General features: G+C 49.4%; 1 protein-coding gene across 3 annotated transcripts in view; it reads right to left on the reverse strand.

Moving 5' to 3' along the window:
* LOC144770363 (uncharacterized) overlaps window positions 1-21,312 on the reverse strand; it is a 918,549-nt gene that overhangs the window by 284,137 nt on the left and 613,100 nt on the right. For all 3 annotated transcript variants that reach the window (XM_078654830.1, XM_078654829.1, XM_078654828.1), the window contains exon 17: window positions 13,816-14,929. In XM_078654830.1, the coding sequence (XP_078510956.1) occupies window positions 13,816-14,929 (1,114 nt within the window). The remainder of the gene's footprint in view (window positions 1-13,815; window positions 14,930-21,312) is intronic.

Consider the following 21,312-nt stretch of genomic DNA (forward strand, 5'->3'; position numbering starts at 1 on the left):
CCCCAATGGACTCCCAGGCCATCTGTTCAAATCAAACATTGAATTCTGGTCCGAAAACCTGACCTATTTATACACTAATTGCTGGTTAACGGGGGACGTGCCTGATTCATGGCGAGGATCGCTCCTGCATCCAATCCACAAGAAGGGGACCAAATCGGACCCAACGAACTAACGCATGATTGCCCTTTTGGACATCGAGGGCAAAGCCTACGCCAGTGCCATCTTGACGGACCTTTCGAACTGGGCAAGCGAAGAAAACCTCCTGCCTTTCTGTCAAACCGGCTTTAGACCAGGGTCTTCGACTGTACACAATATCACTGCACTTTCTTATCTAGCTAATCGTGCTCGGCTGCGTAAAAAAGTCTCCCATTGTTCGCCTGTTTCATCGATTACTCAGCTGCGTTCGATGGAGTAGATCGCACTATCCTATGGAGAAAACTGGTCCATTGGAACATCGACCCCTCTCTGTTAAGAGCGGTACAATCTTTGTATCAAAACACCTGGGTAAGAATTAAACTTTCAAGTGACTCTGCAACGGACAAGATTGACACGAACCGTGGCTTAAAACAAGGGTGCGTGTTGGCACCTCTGCTGTTTAATTTATACACAGCAGACATGGAGATAGCCCTGTTGGGGGCCGCCTTAGCAACACCAAAGATCGGGGCAACCAAAATTCACTTCATGCAATACGCGGATGACCTCGTAATCCTGGATCACACAAAAACAGGGCTTTAAAAGGCACTTACCGCCCTGGCAATATACAATAACAAAAACAAGCTGGTAGCTAACCCGACTAAGTCAAAAATAGTCATCTTCGGACACTACCCCCCAAAAAAAAGAGCAAAATGGAGACTCGGCCATTTGACCTTGGACAGTACACAGAAATACACGTATCTGGGGGTCTGCTACCATGAATCGGGGTTGTGTGGCACCCACCTAAAGAAAATTCAGGGTAAAGGGAAGACCATCACCTTCGCCCTATGCAAACTACAAGCCTCCTTACATAGCCCATCAACAACGGCTATTCAAAGAGTCCTCAAGGCCAAGTTAATACCGGCCCTCAATTACGCACAACAAGCATACCCGGGTAAATTGCACAAGGAGTTGGAAAAAATTCAATGCGGGGCATACAAGAGACTGTACCATCTACCAAAATGTATAAGAAACACTTTAATACGCCTGGAATTTTCACTTAACCAACAAATTCTGGAAGAGATGGCAGCCCTAAGCAAATTTTATTACCTCACAATAGCGGCACGCGATAACACACTGAAGGCCGTTCTGAAATACATCTTCATTGAACCCGGGAACCCTTGGTCAGCTACCATTGAATCAGCCAAGATCCAACTCAATCTCGCGATCGAGTCGTGGAACCCAGACCTTGTCAACTACACGACCATCAAATATGCGATCAGAAAGCAAGTGCGTGCTCGCTCCCGAGACTTGGACCTTGAGTCTCTTGCGAAAAGAGCCTTTCACGAGTCCCTATGCTTGCCACACACCGCGTATAACCCTCGAAATCATCTCACGCAGGCCGTGGGCCTTCCAGCTCTCCACAAGATCCTAGCCTACAGACTGCACCCTCTCCCCCTCAAAGAACTATATCATCCGGGAAATGCTGGCACAGGAGTTCGAGAATGTAGACTCTGCAATTATAAACGTGAGTCATTGGTCCATTTACTATTCTGCTGCCCTGCTCTACGCGCACCCCGCACCCTCTACCTCAGGCCTATCCTTAGGGACGTGGGGTCACGCACAGCTAAGGAGGCAATCCATCAACTATACACCCTGAGTACAGTAAAACAGATGGCCTTGTTCGGAAAGTTTATACAACAGACCCGGTCTGAGTTGATGGCAGCCAAGGGCGCTCAGGACTAGAGACTTTGCGGCAGGACATCGGGTGGTCCTCCCAGGCCCGCGACTGTGTGCGCCCTTCGGAACTCTGTGAATTTCTTCATAATGTCTGCTTGCAGAAATATTTTCGATTTTAACTTTTGTAATTTTATATTTTGGTCTTAATGTAATGGTTTTAAGTAACCACACAATAAAGTCATTCATTCATTCATCCCTAAAGCGCTCTAAGTGATCACGGGCCCTCTTAATGAAGCATCTGTTGTTAGATACTGCAAGCCCACTGTGTACAGGTTGTCACCTGGTAAATATTGTTTTCACTTTTCCACCATCTGAAAGCACTTTTGGTTTTTGCTGTCATCTATATCTTATCATTCCATTGTCCTGAAATGTGCTTACACTGCAATTCTAACTGTTACTGTAAAGGTCTCTACGGTGTTTAGACAAAGAATTGGAATGTTATAGAGGGGTTTATGATGATCCTAACGTGCATGAAGCCATGTTTGCTGATGCTAATAGTTGGAGAGCTATAAACTCTGATGAAGGCTTGACAAATTATTCTAACTCCCAAATCCAATAGAGTGGGATAATGTGACAACTACCCTTCATTCTACTAATGTACCATAGAAATTGGTCCCAATCTATAATTTAGTAGCCTGATATGAAGCTGAATTCTATATCCTGAAATATTGCAGGCCTTCATAAGCTGATAAAATGGGCCTGTAACTTTGATGCCATGGTGCTAATATAATCTGTTTCCAGGAAACTTTTCCAAAGTATGTTAACACTTCAAAAGATTTTAATGTTTATAATTATCATCCTGCAAAGTCTGGGATCATGCAAGGAGCTGGACTGTGGGAGGGAGCCTGGTGATATCTCTTGGAAAAAGTACCAACTGGAATTGTGTGCAAACTGATTATAATGCAAACACTCTGCTTGCTTTCAAAGTTGTCTTTAGCTTCTTCCCCAGATTCCATGCTGCTAGTCAAGATGCATTTCTCCAATGTCTCCCATCTAACACAAATTGCCAGCCTTAGCGAGTCAACTCGTGGGGAGTCTATTTATTACCTTATGGCGGTCCCCAGTTGGTATTTATAGTTGTCTGCTTTTCCATAGATAGAGCGTCCTGTCAAGCGGGGGCAGGCAAAAAGGGGGGTCCCAAAACGTAAAATCTATGTATTTTCCATACACTTTTTCAGACACAACTACAACAAAAAAGGTTCAATGGAATTGAACCAAATTCGTCAGGGAGCTAAATCTTGGTCTGCAGATTGTGCTTCTTGTGATTTGGTGTCAATCGTTTACGCAGTATTTGAGAAATTAATGGTAAAAACGAATTGTATATTTTGGCAGTTGGGCTCATGGAGGTCCAGCAAGAGTGCAATATCAAAAATGGAGTCCTGTGATTGGTTGAGGACCGTTTTTCCCATGGCAAGAGGCTCCCACAAGTCTTGCATGAGCGAGCACTCTGATTGGCTAGCAATTGGAATGTTAGAAATTAAATGGCCGCTAATACTGTTTAATGTGAAAAATTGGAGGTGTAGAAAGAAGTAAAAAAGCTATGTAAAGGGGAAGCAGAAATGCATGGTGTTCCCCTAGATTTAGAGAGGAGGTGTCAGTAAAAAGGAACAGATGAGTTCTCCATACACTCTATTAGTAGGAAGGCATATTGTTAGGTCTCGTGACCTATCAATGCGCATGCGCATTGAGAGAAGCAAGACTATAGGGCTTTAAACAAAGTTTACCTAACTGTGGCGATTTGGTGCTGTGCCCGTGGCTTTTAGGTCAATGCGCAAGCGCATTGACCTAAAATGCGCGTGCACATCACCAAATCGCCGTCTGTTCCCTCAGCCGCACTCCTCCCACACCTTTGAAGTGAAGCTTAGCTTCACTTCAAAGGCCCCGGCTGCTTCACACCCTCATGCCGCTCTCCCCGCTCCGCCCCCTCCCCTGCCCGCCGTGTGCATTTCTCCTCCCCCCCCCCCCCCCCCCCCCCACAGCAATGCCCTCCGTCTTGTTTCCTTTCTTGTTTTTCTTTCAGGTGAGATATCTTTTCCATCATTTGCGATAATACAGTTCTCATATGCATTTTTTAATTATTAGCAGCATATACACAGGCGCCCCTTCGGCGCTTTTGCTCTCAACCCTACTATCCTGTCAGCCGCATCTCTATAAGTTACTCGAAGCATGGCCTAACATGTGCACAGCTTATTCCGGCACCACCATCCTGCCAGACGCTTCTGCTTTGTTCGCCCACCGCATGGCCCTATTTGTGCACATTTTACTTTCGTGCATACCCTTACCCGCAGCCTCTCCTTCCCCACTTCTGCCTTTTTGGGTCTCGCGCTCACCGCAGACCCCTTCACATGGCTCACACCCACCTTTTTTTCAGGTTACCATGCCATTCCCCACCTATCCCCCAGTCATTTCCGGGTAGGACGCGTGCACCCAGTGGACTCTCGGCCTTGGCCCGCTTATTCTGCCAGCCGCTTCTGCTTTGGTCGCCCACCGCATGGCCCCATTTGTGCACATTCACTTTCGTGCACACCCTTACCCGCAGCCTCTCCTTCCCGACTTCTGCCTTTTCGGGTCTCACACTCACCGCAGACCCCTTCACATGGCTCACACCCACATTTTTTTCAGGTTACCATGCCAGGTTACCTCACTCACCCTCAACCCCTCACCCTCAACCCCTCACCCACCCTCACTCACCCTCAACCCCTCACCCTCACCCTCACTCTCACCCTCACTCACCCTCACCCCTCACCCTCACTCACCCTCAACCCCTCACCCTCACTCACCCTCACTCACCCTCAACCCCTCACCCTCACCCTCACTCACCATCACCCTCACTCACCCTCACTCACCCTCACCCTCACTCTCACTCACCCTCAACCCCTCACTCACCCTCACCCTCACTCACCCTCAACCCCTCACCCTCACTCACCCTCAACCCCTCACCCTCACTCACCCTCAACCCCTCACTCCCCCTCACCCTCACTCACCCTCAACCCCTCACCCTCACTCACCCTCAACCCCTCACTCACCCTCACTCTCACTCACCCTCAACCCCTCACCCTCACTCACCCTCACCCTCACTCACCCTCACTCACCCTCACTCACCCCTCACTCACCCTCACTCACCCTCACCCTCACCTCACCCTCACCCTCACTCCCCCTCCCCCTCACTCACCCTCAACCCCTCACCCTCACTCACCCTCAACCCCTCACCCTCACTCACCCTCAACCCCTCACTCTCCCTCAACCCCCTCACCTTCAACCCCTCACTCACCCTCACCCTCACTCACCCTCAACCCCTCACCCTCACTCACCCTCACTCACCCTCAACCCCTCACCCTCACTCACCCTCAACCCCTCACCCTCAACCCCACTCACCCTCACCCCCTCACCCTCACTCACCCTCACCCACCCTCAACCCCTCACCCTCACTCACCCTCACCCTCACTCACCCTCACTCACCCTCACTCACCCTCACCCTCACTCACCCTCACCCTCACTCACCCTCAACCCCTCACCCTCACTCACCCTCAACCCCTCACTCACCCTCAACCCCTCACTCACCCTCACTCTCACTCACCCTCACCCTCACTCACCCTCACCCTCACTCACCCTCAACCCCTCACCCTCACCCTCACTCACCCTCAAACCCCTCACCCTCAACCCCTCACCCTCCCTCACCCTCACCCTCACTCACCCTCAACCCCTCACCCTCACCCACCCTCACCCACCCTCGCCCTCAACCCCTCACCCTCACTCACCCTCAACCCCTCACCCTCAACCCCTCACTCACCCTCACTCTCACTCACCCTCACTCACCCTCAACCCCTCACCCTCACCCTCACTCACCCTCAACCCCTCACCCTCACTCACCCTCAACCCCTCACCCTCCCTCACCCTCACCCTCACCCTCCCTCACCCTCACTCACCCTCACCCTCACTCACCCTCACTCACCCTCAACCCCTCACCCGCCCTCAACCCCTCACCCTCACTCACCCTCAACCCCTCACCCTCACTCCTCCTCAACCCCTCACCCTCAACCCCTCACTCACCCTCACTCACCCTCACTCTCACTCACCCTCCCTCACCCTCACCCTCCCTCACCCTCACTCACCCTCACTCACCCTCAACCCCTCACCCTCAACCCGTCACCCTCACCCTCACTCACCCTCAACCCCTCACCCTCACTCACCCTCACCCTCACCCTCACTCACCCTCAACCCCTCACCCTCACCCTCACTCACCCTCAACCCCTCACTCACCCTCACTCACCCTCACCCTCAAACCCCTCACCCTCACTCACCCTCACTCACCCTCACCCTCACTCACCCTCACTCACCCTCACTCACCCTCAAACCCTCACTCACCCTCAACCCCTCACCTTCAACCCCTCACTCACCCTCACTCTCACTCACCCTCACTCACCCTCACTCTCACTCACCCTCACTCACCCTCAACCCCTCACCCTCACTCACCCTCACTCACCCTCAACCCCTCACCCTCACTCACCCTCAACCCCTCACCCTCACTCTCACTCACCCTCAACTCCTCACCCTCACTCACGCTCACTCACCCTCAACCCCTCACTCCACCCTCACCCTCACTCACCCTCAACCCCTCACCCTCAACCCCTCACCCTCACTCACCCTCACCCTCACTCACCCTCACCCACCCTCACCCTCAACCCCTCACCCTCACTCACCCCAACCCCTCACTCACCCTCACCCCTCACCCTCAACCCCTCACCCTCACTCATCCTCACCCTCACTCACCCTCAACCCCTCACCCTCACCCTCACTCACCCTCAACCCCTCACCCTCACTCTCACTCACCCTCAACCCCTCACTCACCCTCACCCTCACCCACCCTCACCCACCCTCACCCTCACCCTCACTCACCCTCACTCACCCTCAACCCCTCACCCTCACTCACCCTCAACCCCTTACCCTCACTCACCCTCAACCCCTCACCCTCACTCACCCTCAACCCCTCACCCTCAACCCCTCACTCACCCTCACTCTCACTCACCCTCACTCACCCTCAACCCCTCACCCTCAACCCCTCACCCTCACTCACCCACACCCTCACTCACCCTCAACCCCTCACCCTCAACCCCTCACCCTCACTCACCCTTACTCACCCTCAACCCCTCACCCTCACTCACCCTCAACCCCTCACCCTCACTCAACCTCAACCCCTCACCCTCCCTCACCCTCCCTCACCCTCACCCTCCCTCACCCTCACTCACCCTCAACCCCTCACCCTCAACCCCTCACCCTCACTCACCCTCACTCGCCCTCAACCCCTCACCCTCACCCCCTCACCCTCAACCCCTCACTCACCCTCACTCACCCTCACTCACCCTCAACCCCTCACCCTCACTCACCCTCACCCTCACTCACCCTCAACCCCTCACCCTCACTCACCCTCAACCCCTCACCCTCCCTCACCCTCCCTCACTCACCCTCACTCACCCTCAACCCCTCACCCTCACTCACCCTCACCCACCCTCAACCTCACTCACCCTCAACCCCTCACTCACCCTCACCCCCTCACCCTCACTCACCCTCAACCCCTCACCCTCACCCCTCAACCCCTCACCCTCACTCACCCTCAACCCCTCACCCTCAACCCCTCACCCTCACTCACTCTCACTCACCCTCACTCACCTCAACCCCTCACCCTCACTCTCCCTCACCCTCAACCCCTCACTCACCCTCACTCACCCTCACCCTCACCCTCACTCACCCTCACCCTCACTCACCCTCAACCCCTCACTCACCCTCAACCCCTCACCCTCACCCACCCTCAACCCCTCACCCTCACTCACCCTCAACCCCTCACCTTCAACCCCTCACTCACCCTCACTCTCACTCACCCTCAACCCCTCACCCTCACTCAACCCTCACCCACCCTCACCCTCACTCGCCCTCAACCCCTCACCCTCACTCACCCTCAACCCCTCACCCTCACTCACCCTCAACCCCTCACCCTCAACCCCTCACTCACCCTCACTCTCAATCACCCTCAACCCCTCACCCTCACTCACCCTCACCCTCACTCACCCTCACCCTCACCCCTCACTCACCCTCACCCTCACTCACCCTCACCCTCACTCACCCTCAACCCCTCACCCTCAACCCCTCACCCTCAACCCCTCACCCTCACTCACCCTCACTCACCCTCACCCTCACTCACCCTCAACCCCTCACCCTCACTCACCCTCACCCACCCTCACTCACCCTCACTCACCCTCACCCTCACTCACCCTCACCCTCACTCACCCTCAACCCCTCACTCACCCTCAACCCCTCACCCTCAACCCCTCACCCTCACTCACCCTCAACTTCAACCCCTCACTCACCCTCACTCTCACTCACCCCACCCCTCACCCTCACCACCCCACCCTCACTCACCCTCAACCCCTCACCCTCACTCACCCTCAACCCCTCACCCTCAACCCCTCACTCACCCTCACTCACCCTCACTCTCAATCACCCTCAACCCCTCACCCTCACTCACCCTCACCCTCACTCACCCTCACCCTCACCCTCAACCCCTCACTCACCCTCACCCTCACTCACCCTCAACCCCTCACCCTCAACCCCTCACCCTCAACCCCTCACCCTCACTCACCCTCACTCACCCTCACCCTCACTCACCCTCAACCCCTCACCCTCACTCACCCTCACCCACCCTCACTCACCCTCACTCACCCTCACCCTCACTCACCCTCACCCTCACTCACCCTCAACCCCTCACTCACCCTCAACCCCTCACCCTCAACCCCTCACCCTCACTCACCCTCAACTTCAACCCCTCACTCTCACTCACCCTCAACCCCTCACCCTCACTCACCCTCACCCTCACTCACCCTCAACCCCTCACCCTCACTCACCCTCAACCCCTCACCCTCACTCACCCTCACTCACCCTCAACCCCTCACCCTCACTCACCCTCAACTCATCACCCTCACCCTCACTCACCCTCAACCCCTCACCCTCACTCACCCTCAACCCCTCACTCACCCTCAACCCCTCACCCCTCACTCACCCTCACCCTCACTCACCTCACTCACCCTCACCCTCACTCACCCTCAACCGCTCACCCTCACTCACCCTCAACCCCTCACCCTCACTCACCCTCACCCACCCTCAACCCCTCACCCTCAACCCCTCACCCTCACCCTCACTCATCCTCACTCACCCTCAACCCCTCACCCTCAACCCCTCACCCTCACTCACCCTCACCCTCACTCACCCTCAACCCCTCACCCTCACTCACCCTCACTCACCCTCAACCCCTCACTCACCCTCACCCTCACCCACCCTCACCCTCACTCACCCTCACCCCCTCACCCTCACCCTCACTCATCCTCACTCACCCTCAACCCCTCAACCCCTCAACCCCTCACCCTCACTCACCCTCACCCTCACTCACCCTCAACCCCTCAACCCCTCAACCCCTCACCCTCCCCTCACCCTCACCCTCACTCCACCTCACACCCTCACACCCCCTCAACCCCTCACCCTCACCCCCCTCACCCCTCACTCACCCTCACCCTCACCCACCCTCACTCACCCTCACCCTCACTCACCCTCACCCTCACCCTCACTCACCCTCAACCCCTCACCCTCACTCACCCTCAACCCCTCACCCTCACTCACCCTCAACCCCTCACCCTCAACCCCTCACCCACCCTCACTCTCACTCACCCTCACTCACCCTCAACCCCTCACCCTCAACCCCTCACCCTCACCCTCACTCACCCACACCCTCACTCACCCTCACCCTCACTCACCCTCAACCCCTCACCCTCAACCCCTCACCCTCAACCCCTCACCCTCACCCTCACCCTCACTCACCCTCACTCACCCTCAACCCCTCACCCTCACCCCTCACCCTCACTCACCCTCAACCCCTCACCCTCACTCACCCTCACCCTCACTCACCCTCAACCCCTCACCCTCACTCACCCTCACCCTCACTCACCCTCAACCCCTCACCCTCAACCCCTCACCCTCACTCAACCTCACCCACCCTCAACCCCTCACTCACCCTCAACCCCTCACCCTCACCCTCACTCACCCTCACAACACATATTGTGTTACAATAGGTGTCACAATTGCGAAAGATAAAACTATTGGCATTGTAAATAACAAAGCTATTAATTTCACTATTTTCAAAACAAGCACATACATAAAAAATGTGTCCTTTACAATACCAATAGCTCAAACTTTCCTAATGCGAGACCTATTGCATTGCTGTGCTTCTCTCCCCTGCTGCACTCTCCTGCTCTCTAGAGATGTGGCCTAACGGCCAGAGCTGCCATCTAAGTGACGTAAATACAAAACATTTTGCATTCCAAATGCTATAGGTGTCACATTCGCGAAAGTTATAACTATTGGCATTGTAAATGACAAAGCCATCAATTTAGTAATTTTAAAAACCAACAAATAAATAAAATATGTCATTTACAAGACCAATAACTCCAACTTTTCTAATGCGAGACCTATTGCATTTCCAATGCTTGTTTTTTAAAGGAAGTATGTAAGATAATTACTGTAATATTAGATGGTTAATTCTTATTTTTTTTTAAGTTATGATTTCACTGGATCGTGAACAGTAGAAAGGAGTAGGTGATCCTCGAATATGCTCTGCTATGCACCCTTGTTACTGTATGAAGGAATCTTACTGGAGATAGTGTTTATCAGACTACTATTTATGCTCATTCCTTTGAGAATAGTTGCGAGTAGAGTAAAGGTTCATTCAAACACCCTACTAGGCACACCCATCATCTGAGATAGAGGTCTGAAAGGAGAACCCAGTACCTCCCCACACCCTACTATACACACTGGTTATAGGAGAGAAAGGTCTGAAAGGAGAGGCAAGTCCATCCGCACACCCTACCATGCACACCCATCATTACAGAGAGAGGTCTCAGCAGAGAGGCCAGTCCTTCCACACACCGGCCATCTGAGGGAGATGTCTAAAAGGAGAGGGCAGTCCCTCCCCACACCCACCTATGCATACCCACCATCTGAAATAGAGGTCTAAAAGGAGAGGCCACTCCATCTCCACACCCTACCGCGCACACCCATCATTACAGAGAGAGGTCACAGCAGAGAGGCCAGTCCCTCTACACACGCTACTTTGCACACCCGTCATCTGAGTAATGACACCTCAAAAAAATATTGCTGGGGATATGTCTTGATATCAGAGTAACAATAACTGAGCAAATAAACAATTTCTGTTGAATATTTATCTGTTTAATACACACATTTTATAAAGACGTTCCAGAGAAATCAGGCAGCAGTGGGTGGGGCACAAGGCAGGGTGGTCTAGGTAAAACTAAATTAACACATGCTTCATGGCCCAGAGAAAAGATTAAGCTGTCTTGCCATCCTTATGCCTCCAAACAATTCATCATAAAAATATATCTAATATATTTATTTATTTGTAGGACTTTATGGTTACAAAACCTAGAAACCACTGTTATAATTACAGCCACAAACCATAACTTCCACAACAGCCATGTAAAGCCTAATGCACACAGCAAATGCAATGCTCATGACGTCAACCTTCAAGGGACAGCCACAATTACCAATGTTATAAATGTCAGATTACATGCAACATCGCCATTGATAACTATGGTTTGCACTGCTGCTGTACGTTAACATATGTTAAGGTGTTATGTCCAAAGATAATCATAACCACTTTATTCTTGTCTGTCCAATGAATTTCTTTTTTTTTTTTTTAATCATATACTCCATCCAACTTCTGAGAAGGTATATCTATTGCTAACTGCCTCTGCAGTGGGTGATGGCTACAGGGTCTGATCTGGGCCTGGCCAAGCTCTACATCCGAACTGCTGCAGGCAGCCAACCCTCATTGCACACACTGCTTCAGCTATATAATAATAATATTAATAATAATTCCTATTTGCAAAGCGTGAACATATCACCCCCTTAAGGGTTTTAAGGCACAGGGGGCCATAAGGGAGATTAAGTGAGCTATTGCCCAGAGTCACAAGATGCTGAGCTGGCGCTGGGGATCAAACCGCTAACCCAGCGCTCCGGAGTCCACCGCTCTGCCCGCTACACCACACCTCTCCGCTGCAGGCCCTATCCTGAAGAGGGCAGTCAACACCTGTTGCACACCTGCAACCATCCCCTATTCTGCTAAAGTAACACTGTACATGGGTTTGGTCATGCACAGCAAGCAGAAGACGCCACGCATGTGGGTTGTCCCAAGCACTGAAGCAAAGCTGGCACGACCTTAGGCAGTGTGCAGCAAGGGTTGGCCACATGGCCCACACCAGCCTTTGGAAGTCAACATCCCTTGTACATGGGCAAAGGGCACTATTCTGACTCAGGCAGCCTTCCCTCACCAGGCATGGCATTCGGCTGCTCACAGTGGGAGTTGAGAGAAGAGCCTGGTCTGCCGCCAGACCATGAAACTAACCCGGCAGGGAATGAAGGGTGGAGGGCAAGCCCCACTATGCATGACTGACTGGCCAACCCCGGTGCAGATGGACTTTGCCAAGCAGAGGCTTTACTCATTTTATAACTGCTTGCAGAACACACTTTGTGTTTATGAAACCACACAGACTCATGGGCACTTGTTTAACCTCCCACAGACCTGCATCTGATTTGCAAATCCTCCAGGTGGTCCAAAAAGGAACCACAAAAGACTGTTGTTCACAGGCCATAAGCCAGGGCTAGCAGACCGGAGAAAAGGTCCAACAAGGGTCCTTAAGCCCCGCGTCCTGTAATGGCTGCCGCAAAAGATTTTTCTCTGCTACAGCCAGCCAATCAAACACTTAGGATCTTACAGACCGAAAAGTGATGACAGAAGACAAAAAGTTTCCTCATCCAATAGGATTCAGGTTTTTTTTAGTCCAGGGACGGTCTACACACCCGAGTTCCTACACCAGAAGCGGAATAACGTTCCAGATATCTATAACCCCCTTCAAACTCACCCTTAAACATTTTTAAACTGTAATTTTGCAAAAATAACTTAACACATGTACTCGCAATCAAGCAAAGGAAATGCTCTCATGTCAAGTTTGATTTAATTCCATTCGGTCATTTTTGAATAGCAGACAGTCATATGGAAGCAAAAATATGGGTACTAAAATTCACTTTTTTGATGTCCTCTTTCCCCTGCACCATCCCAACAGATCTTCATGAAACTTGCCTTACTGCCCCCAGTTCAGGTGATAATTTTGGGCGGAAACGCGCTGCGGATTGTTCAGAGTGTGTCAAAGTTCTTATAAAAAAACATCTTTTCAATAGAAACATTCAAGGTGGTCAGCACTATTCATAATTCTCCTGGGTATGGAGATTGAGATTATGGGGCAGCCTCTAGGACCTCTAATGGGACTCAAAGGCCTTGCTCAGGTGCATAAAACACTTGTATCTGGCTTGAGAGAGATATCTAGAAACCCTTGTGCAACTGCAGCTTTGTGCAATGTAAGACATAGTGGGTTTGCCATCGCTTGTTTAATTGCTAGATTTGCTTTGAAATGGCTACTCTGAGTCAACAGCTCACACTGCAGCATATGTAGGAAAATGTTGTGTCAACGTGCTATGCTCACTTTACCTTAGAAGAATGTTCACCAGCTATGGTGACGTCACCTCAAGATCCGACTACATTGAATAAACCACTAACTTAAAGCACTCTACGATGCTAGGGCGCTCCTGTTTTGCAGAAAATCATTTTAAACTGCCAGCTCAAATAGCAGCAGAATGTGGGAAAGTGTGTTAGCAATATGCGCCTCTCAAAATTGCTAAACCATGTTTTGTGTGTCCTCGTGAAATGACATTAATAGAGCAAATAATTAGCAGACATGCACTATTAAAACACGTAACATAATAAATGTTTTATGTTCGTTCTATGACATTTTTCATGTGAATACCACTGATAGGAGCATTCCAACATACCTCTGATATGATCTCAGATGCTGGGCTTCCTGATGCATGTGTGTGTGCAGCATGTGTCCCTTCAGTGGTCTCCAGGAGCTGCACAGACTCTCCATATTCCAGGTCCTTGAATTCTTTGCTGAGAATGAGATGAAGGCAGTGCTGAAGAGAGAATATGGGGCCTGCTTTGTTCACCAGCTTTCGCTGTTGGTTCTTTAGAGTATTACAGATGCGGTCCTCGGTATTGCATTTACTGTTTCCTTCTTGCACCCAGTGCTTCCTCCGTGAATGCCACACATCGTAGTAATACTGAAAAATGTCCACAGGGCAGACGGCCACCAGGTCGTTCAAACACTGACTAGAAAGGGATGTAGACTGGGCATGAGCTAGGGTTAACAGAGAGTCCTTAATCTGATCTTGCACACTGGAATCAAGGTGTGATACTTTCTGGTAAAGCATCTTCAAGACGGACTTGGTGCAGTAGCTAACGTTGGCATGGGGCACCAGTTTGCCCAAGTCAAGACCATCCTGGATGTCAGGGCTCACAGTTATCTGCTTCACCTGCATGTTTATCTTAGGGATGCTTTGCATGATTGAGACCAAAGTGAAGCGCAAGGCATCGGACACGCCCTTCTTTGAGATACAAAAAGCACAAACTTTCCACTGTGAGCAGTCATCACACAGAACTGTGTACAAATCAAAACCTGACATGAAATTGGATAAAACCTCTACATAGAGGTGACCAGGCACCTTTTGTGCGATGTCTTGCATTGGAGAGGTCATTATAAAGATATCCTTCACTGTCCCTTCGTCTTCCACAAATACCAACTTGATTTTCACCAAAGGGTCAGCCTCTAGAAGTGACTTCAGCTCTAATACAATTTTTGAGATATCGTCAAATGCTTCCAACCTGTAGCGCAAGAGTTTCTTGACATCATTTAGTTCCAGAAACTTCCGGGAGATGTCATTGGCGACTCTGATGGAAAGCTCTACAGGGCGCACCCCCTTACTCTTCTTCACTTTCCATTGGAGGGGCACACACTTAGACTCGTGGTTATGCTGAAGAACTGTTTTGATGACTATTAGTCTGTCTTGCTGGGGACCAAGACTCAGCCTTATGAATGCTGGGCAGTTCCTTCAGAAAAAGAAGAACAAATAATGTCAGTCTGTATCCTCATGGAATTATGCTAAACGGAGTTGTGAACAAATAAATAAATCAAAATTCAAAATTCTAAACAGTATGTTCAGCATGTTCTCTCAAAAGTTCAGGAGAGTATTTTCTCGTTAACTATGTATGAAAAATATGAGAAAAGTGTATTCCAAATTGACCACACAAAAAACACAGACTGGAATAAGGTCATTGTCTTGCAGAAAGAACACTTCAAACATTTTGTGCGGTTCACCCCATGTCATTAAAAGACCTCCACATCATAAAGATTTCAGTAATGCAAAGTGTCACTAAAGTAATTGTGATAGCGTAGTGAAGACAGGGCCCTGCTTGCACACATTGTTGTGTTAGCATAAGCGTATTAGAAGTTAAACACCATTTTGCAACTTTGCAGCTTTTGCACACGACACTACATGTTACTACTGTTGTAAGTTAAACTGCTTGATTTTCTTCGCATGAGAATGGTCTTGTTATTCACATTCCTAGACTTACACCACGACCTTAGTCTGTACACTGCGTGCAGAAGCCTTCAAGGTCATAATAACAATGTATACTGTTATTCAGGTTGATCGACCCACGCTGCAAGACACAACACACACACAGCTGCAACCAACTGATATTCTAGTGCCTGTAATATTGCACTGCATGCATGATACAAGCACTTGGAGAAAAAACTTTTCCAGAGACAGAGAGCTTTGCTGATCCTGAGATGTGATTCACCTCTGCTGATCTTGGAGGTATGGGGTTCCCCATTTAAGCCTAAGAGACCATCTATTATTATAAAACCTAGTTCCTAGAGGGGAGGGTGGTTCACAAGGTGCTATAGGACCTGTTTCCACTATCATTATAACATGATTTCTCCATTTGTATTTTATGAAATTGTAACAATGCTGATTGTTTTATTTCTAATCATAAGCCTGCTTTTGTTAGCCAAAATACTGCATCTTAGAGCACGTCGTTAAAAGAAAAAACATTTTAAATTTTTCTGTGTCTGATTACTCACGTTGTGGACTGGTATGAGAATAAAAACAAAAGAGTGTTCTTGATTCCCACCATTCCTGAGAGTACCCTAAGTCGCATGTTCTGGGTTGCCTAATCATTGGTTGCTTCACTATAGGAGGGAGAGCTAATGAGCCACTGATGCTAGTCGGATCGGGGTTCTGGGTACTGAGGTGAGTTTCTGGTACACCACAAGTCATTGAGTTCCTGGGTCCTGCGCACAGTTCTGTGCCTACAGAGAATCCCCGCAACATGGCGCACCTAACATTTGGTCTTATATTCGAGACACTCGATTAGTGCTTATATTAGTCCACAAAACCCTCACTCCTGTTTCAGGTTGACAAGCGTGACGGATTAACCTACCTATACGAATGTGTTACAGGTTCATTCAAGCTGGATATTTATAAAAAGGTTCACATTTGGATTACTACCCTTTTTTGTGCTACAATTCCTATAGATTGTTTTTTCTGTACTGTGTCCTTATGGATGATATTGATATAGCTTTGCATAGTCGGGTACCACTCCGGAATCATTTGATGCAGCACGGAGTTACCACTGAAGGTATGGCGGTGCTCTTTGTGGTTAGTGCTGATGCATAGTACCCATTTGAGCTTTTCTACTCTTGGGTTAAGTTTCCTGCTGCGAATGCGGATGATGGTACATTTTATAAGTACACACACACGCACAGCGGTGCCTGCAGCCTAAGCACCATATAGGACACAGGAGATTCCGATTTCTGCTTGGCAGAATCAAGTCTGGTTTAATGGCGCCCTTCCCCAGCCCGTAACACTGGTTCGGTTAGGTCCCTTGTCTATTCATGGGGCCACTTGGCCAGTCTTGGCCGGGTCCACACCTCATCCGCGTTATCAAAGCTATAGCTGAGTTACGATTACTCTATACCTCCATTGTCGGAGTGCATAGGGCTTTAGTGCAATACGTTTCCCGCAACATCCAGGTGGGGGCACCTGGTGCTGCGGCGCAACCAGTTGGACCGTCCGGGATAAAAATGTGTCCCGTCATGGTTAATTTGGTTCTGGGCAAGCGTCCCCAAGATAAGGACGAAATGCATTTATGGCTTGACCAACTGGAAGCAGTATTTCCTAAAACGACTCCTGTGGAGAAACACAGGATTCTAATTTGCGGCAGTCTATGCGAAGTGCTATGGCGAAGTGCTATGGCACACCGTCTATGACTGTCCTGTCCTCCGTAATCAAGCGTGTTCAGAATCAACATGGTCCAGAGGCGGCTGTCGAGTTGGAGAATGAGACTTGTCTGAGTGTTTGACGTAGTTTCCGATCCTATCCTTGCTAATGTCAAGGGGGATGGGGATAACTTCCAGGGGTCTAATGCTTTGCGAGCTGTGCCCGAAGCTGATAAACCCTGGCAGTTGCCGAAAATGATTGCGGAGGCGTATAAAACCATTGGCCACAATAGTTTGAGTGCTAAGCCTTTTGCTAAAATATCAGCTCAACCGCAAAGTCTAATAAGGACGACGTCCCAATTTTCCAAAACAGAGTTGGAAAAATAAAAAACAGGGGAGAAAGCAACAGAAACAAGGGACACATCCTGCTTCACCAATACCAGTGTCTACTGAGCACACATATGATTTGCGCGACCGTGCGAGAATTAAGTCTTCTGATAGATTTCAGGTTCCTGTTCAACGTTCTCCTCGTTCTTTGCAAGAAACATCGGTCTCAAAAACCGGTGGAGGAGAACGCTGCAGAGGCCGGGGTACCCCGCAAGGATGTGAGCAGCCCCACTCGGCAGAAGGTAAAGGCAAGCAGGATGACTTTCAACGTCAACGCCCTCAGTTTCAGAAAAAGAAGGTTGCTGCTTTAACATCAAGGTATGCCACGGATGGTGAGAACACAGCTTTGGAACCTGACATGGGCGGTAACGCTGCTAGACAGTGCAGCGGAGGTTACAGTAGTGCGGCAGGCACTGCATCTTTATCTGAAGGCAACACAAACTGACACGTTCATCACAGTCGAGACGGCTAGAGTGGCTCCCCCTGACGGACTATATGATATAGTCATCTTAATTGAAGGTGACATAACATGTACAATAAAAGGGATTTTTTGGGAAAATCTGACCTCTACATATGACATTTTGTTAGCAGAGGTGGACTGGCCACTATCTTTCGTTTTGGCCGCTCCGAGGGGGAAGGAGGTAAACCTACCTAGTTTCGCAAACACTGTGCCGAAGGAGCAAGCGCAGAATTTTGCAGAAGATGGGCTTAGGTGCTTGCATCTGCTTTGTACCGTACTCAATGTGAATGGGACAAACTTTCGCCCAGACATGAGATTCCATTGCGGTCTATGCCACAGCCTGAACCCCAATATCCCATGCGGCGAGAAGCGAAAGCTCCCGTTGCAGAAATACTTGAACAATTGGAATATCAAGGTGTGATTGAAAAATATGTGTCACCCATGAATAATCCTCTTTTTTCTGTAACCAAACCTGATGGGTCGCACCGCCTAGTTTTGGATTATAGGCATTTGAACTCTCATTGTCGGACGTGCGCTGTACAGAATACTCACAGTTCTGCCCTGGTTGATAGTCTTGTGAGAAAAAAGTATAAGACCACACTTGACATTTCCAATGGCTTGTTCAGTCATAACCTGTCCTCTATTAGTAGTCAATGGACAGCTTTTACTTCTGGCGGCAAACAAAAACAGTTCAAAAGATTAGCCATGGGCTATAAAAACAGCCCAGACGTCTTTGCACCCCGTGTAGTCTCTCTGTTATATTTATCTCACTGACGGCAAATTATGGCCGCATCTGTGTCGCGTTGACCGCATCATTGTTATGTTTGCGGACTTCGATTAATAATTTAACTTTGCAAAGTCACACATTGCAGAGTACACAGTGTTGTTCCTGGGCTATGAGCTCAACAACAAAGGTCGAGGTTTAGCACCGCACTTCCTGGAGAAATGCGCACATTTGCGCGCTCCCACAACTCTGAAAAAACTACAATCTTTACTGGGTTTTTTGAATTTTGGGCATACTTACATTCCCGATTATGCCCAGCGTATCAAGCCGCTATATGCCTTGATACAACCTACTTTTACTAAATTGCGCTAGCTTCCAGAACATTCTTGAATCTAAATACTTACTGAGACGTGATAACCACACAAACCTGGTAATAAGAATTGTGCCAGGTGCAGTGGGTTTCACCTACTTGACGTTTAATGAAGGAGATACAGTCCCTATTGCTTACAAGTCACACTTGTACACTTCGGCTGAAATGCGCTTTTCTACTGTCGAAAAAGTTTTGACTGCAGTGCAGATGGCGATTTTGAAAGAGAGAGCACTGTCACAGGGGAAACACATGTTGGTTGTTACACCGTATCCTGCCCTAGAGGCAGTGACGAAAGCCAGTGTACCTAATTCTAAAGATTTGCATCCACGTTGGATACAATGGGCCACTTTACTGAGGTCTCCGGATGCCACATTTATCTTTGATTCCTCTTAGAAAACTCAGGAGTATTTACAGAATGAATTTGTTCATCCTACTCCTTTGTCCTTGCGCCCGCTTGAGGATTACCATTGTATCATTTACAATGACGGTTCGGCGCAACTGGTGACGGAACTAAATATGCTTATTCAGCGGCCTGCGCAATAGTGGTGGGTACCGTGGTGAATGGCGAATTCAAGTCCGAAGTCGTGCACACGCAGACATTAGGGGACTATACCGCCTAGTTGGCAGAGCTACGTGCTCTGGTGCTTACACTAGAGTTTGCTGATCATCGTATGACTACTCTAATTGTAAGTGACTCTTACTACTGTGTTCAGTCTTTCAATGACAATTTATTCTTTTGGACTCAGAATGAATATCGTGATTCCAAAGGTAGCACAATTAAACACAAAATGCTTTGGGTTCGAGTCACAGAACTAAAAGAACGTCTGCCTCTGGAGAATGTAATTCATACTCTTGGTCACCAGCACGTAGGAGTACACGCTGTTGGTAACATTCTTGCTGACGAAGCAGAGAAGACAGCAGTGGCGACTTATGTAGTAGCAGCAGTTACACGTTACAAAAGTAAGATTGATGATGACATCTTGGCTGCCATTGCTGTAACAGAGAAGGGAGGTAATTACCCTAGAGGTTTCCCTTCTACATACTCTTATCATTTAAGTCCTGATAAAGTTCAATATGTGAGAATTAACTACGTTGGTGATAGATTGATTCCCAACGCGGACTGCAGGCTCTCCTTGATAACAGCCGCTCACAAGGGCATGGCCTCGGCTCATGCCTGCGTCTCAGCGACTGTATCTATATTACAGCAACGTTAATGGAGGCGCGGATTGTACAAACAGACTCGTGAATATGTCCCTACTTGTGACATCTGCCAGCAGATTAAACATTCCACTGCTGCGCGTCCATCACAAACACAGCTGTGTGTTTATTTAGATCACTGCTGTCCTTTCTCCTCTGATACTGCGTATAAGTACATCTTAGTTGCAGTGGATTCGTGCACGTGCTTTTTATGGGTCTGGCCACAACGCAGCGCTGATGCTCGAACTGTCATACGGGATTTGCGTGTCTTTGTGGGAATTTTTGCATGTGGCACCCTCCATTCGGACCAGGGTCCGGTGTTCGCCTCTAAGGCGTACAAGGAAGCCATGATGTCATTCGGGGTGCAGGTCAAACTTTCGTCTCCATACAGGCCGGAGGGCCATTCAGTTGTGGAGCAAATGAACCGTGACTTAAAGCAATCCTTGACATCTAGGGTCTTAAGTACTGGCAGAACCTGGTTGGCCCATCTGTATAGCGTTCAACGTGCACTTAATAATCTCCCTAGAAGGTCTCTGGGTGGGCGGACCCCATACGAAATGCCTCTTTGGCATAAAAATATTTGTCCCGGACCTTGAGGGTCTAGACATGGCGGCATCAGCCGCACCCTCTGACATAGACAATCATTCTGCTGCATTACAGAACCTATAAGAGACTCGAGACAGTCTTTCGAAGGAACACTTACCCTCCACCACTAATGCTGCGCTTCGGATTCCGGTAGTTGGTTGGCTACCACGAGTCGGTGACCTGGTCCGTGAGAAGGTGGAGAACAAGAAGGAGTTTGGCCCCTCTTATCATTCACCAGTTCCAGTGCTTGGCGTGCAGGGTACAAGAACAGTCATTTTACCTCCACTTCCTGGTCGCAAGGATAACAGGTACATCTCCATTGACTATGTCAAATTACAGCGAGTGGCCGATTCTTCTTAGACTCCAGCAGTCTCTTGTCCAGTGATGCTGAGAAATTCTGTTTTGGCCTCGGCAAATACCGTCAGGCCTGACATTGCCATCGAGATGCATACAGTTACTAATCCATTGTTGAATCCACCGGCTGGTG

Source organism: Lissotriton helveticus, chromosome 7 (assembly GCF_964261635.1).
Source record: "Lissotriton helveticus chromosome 7, aLisHel1.1, whole genome shotgun sequence".
NCBI lineage: Eukaryota > Metazoa > Chordata > Amphibia > Caudata > Salamandridae > Lissotriton > Lissotriton helveticus.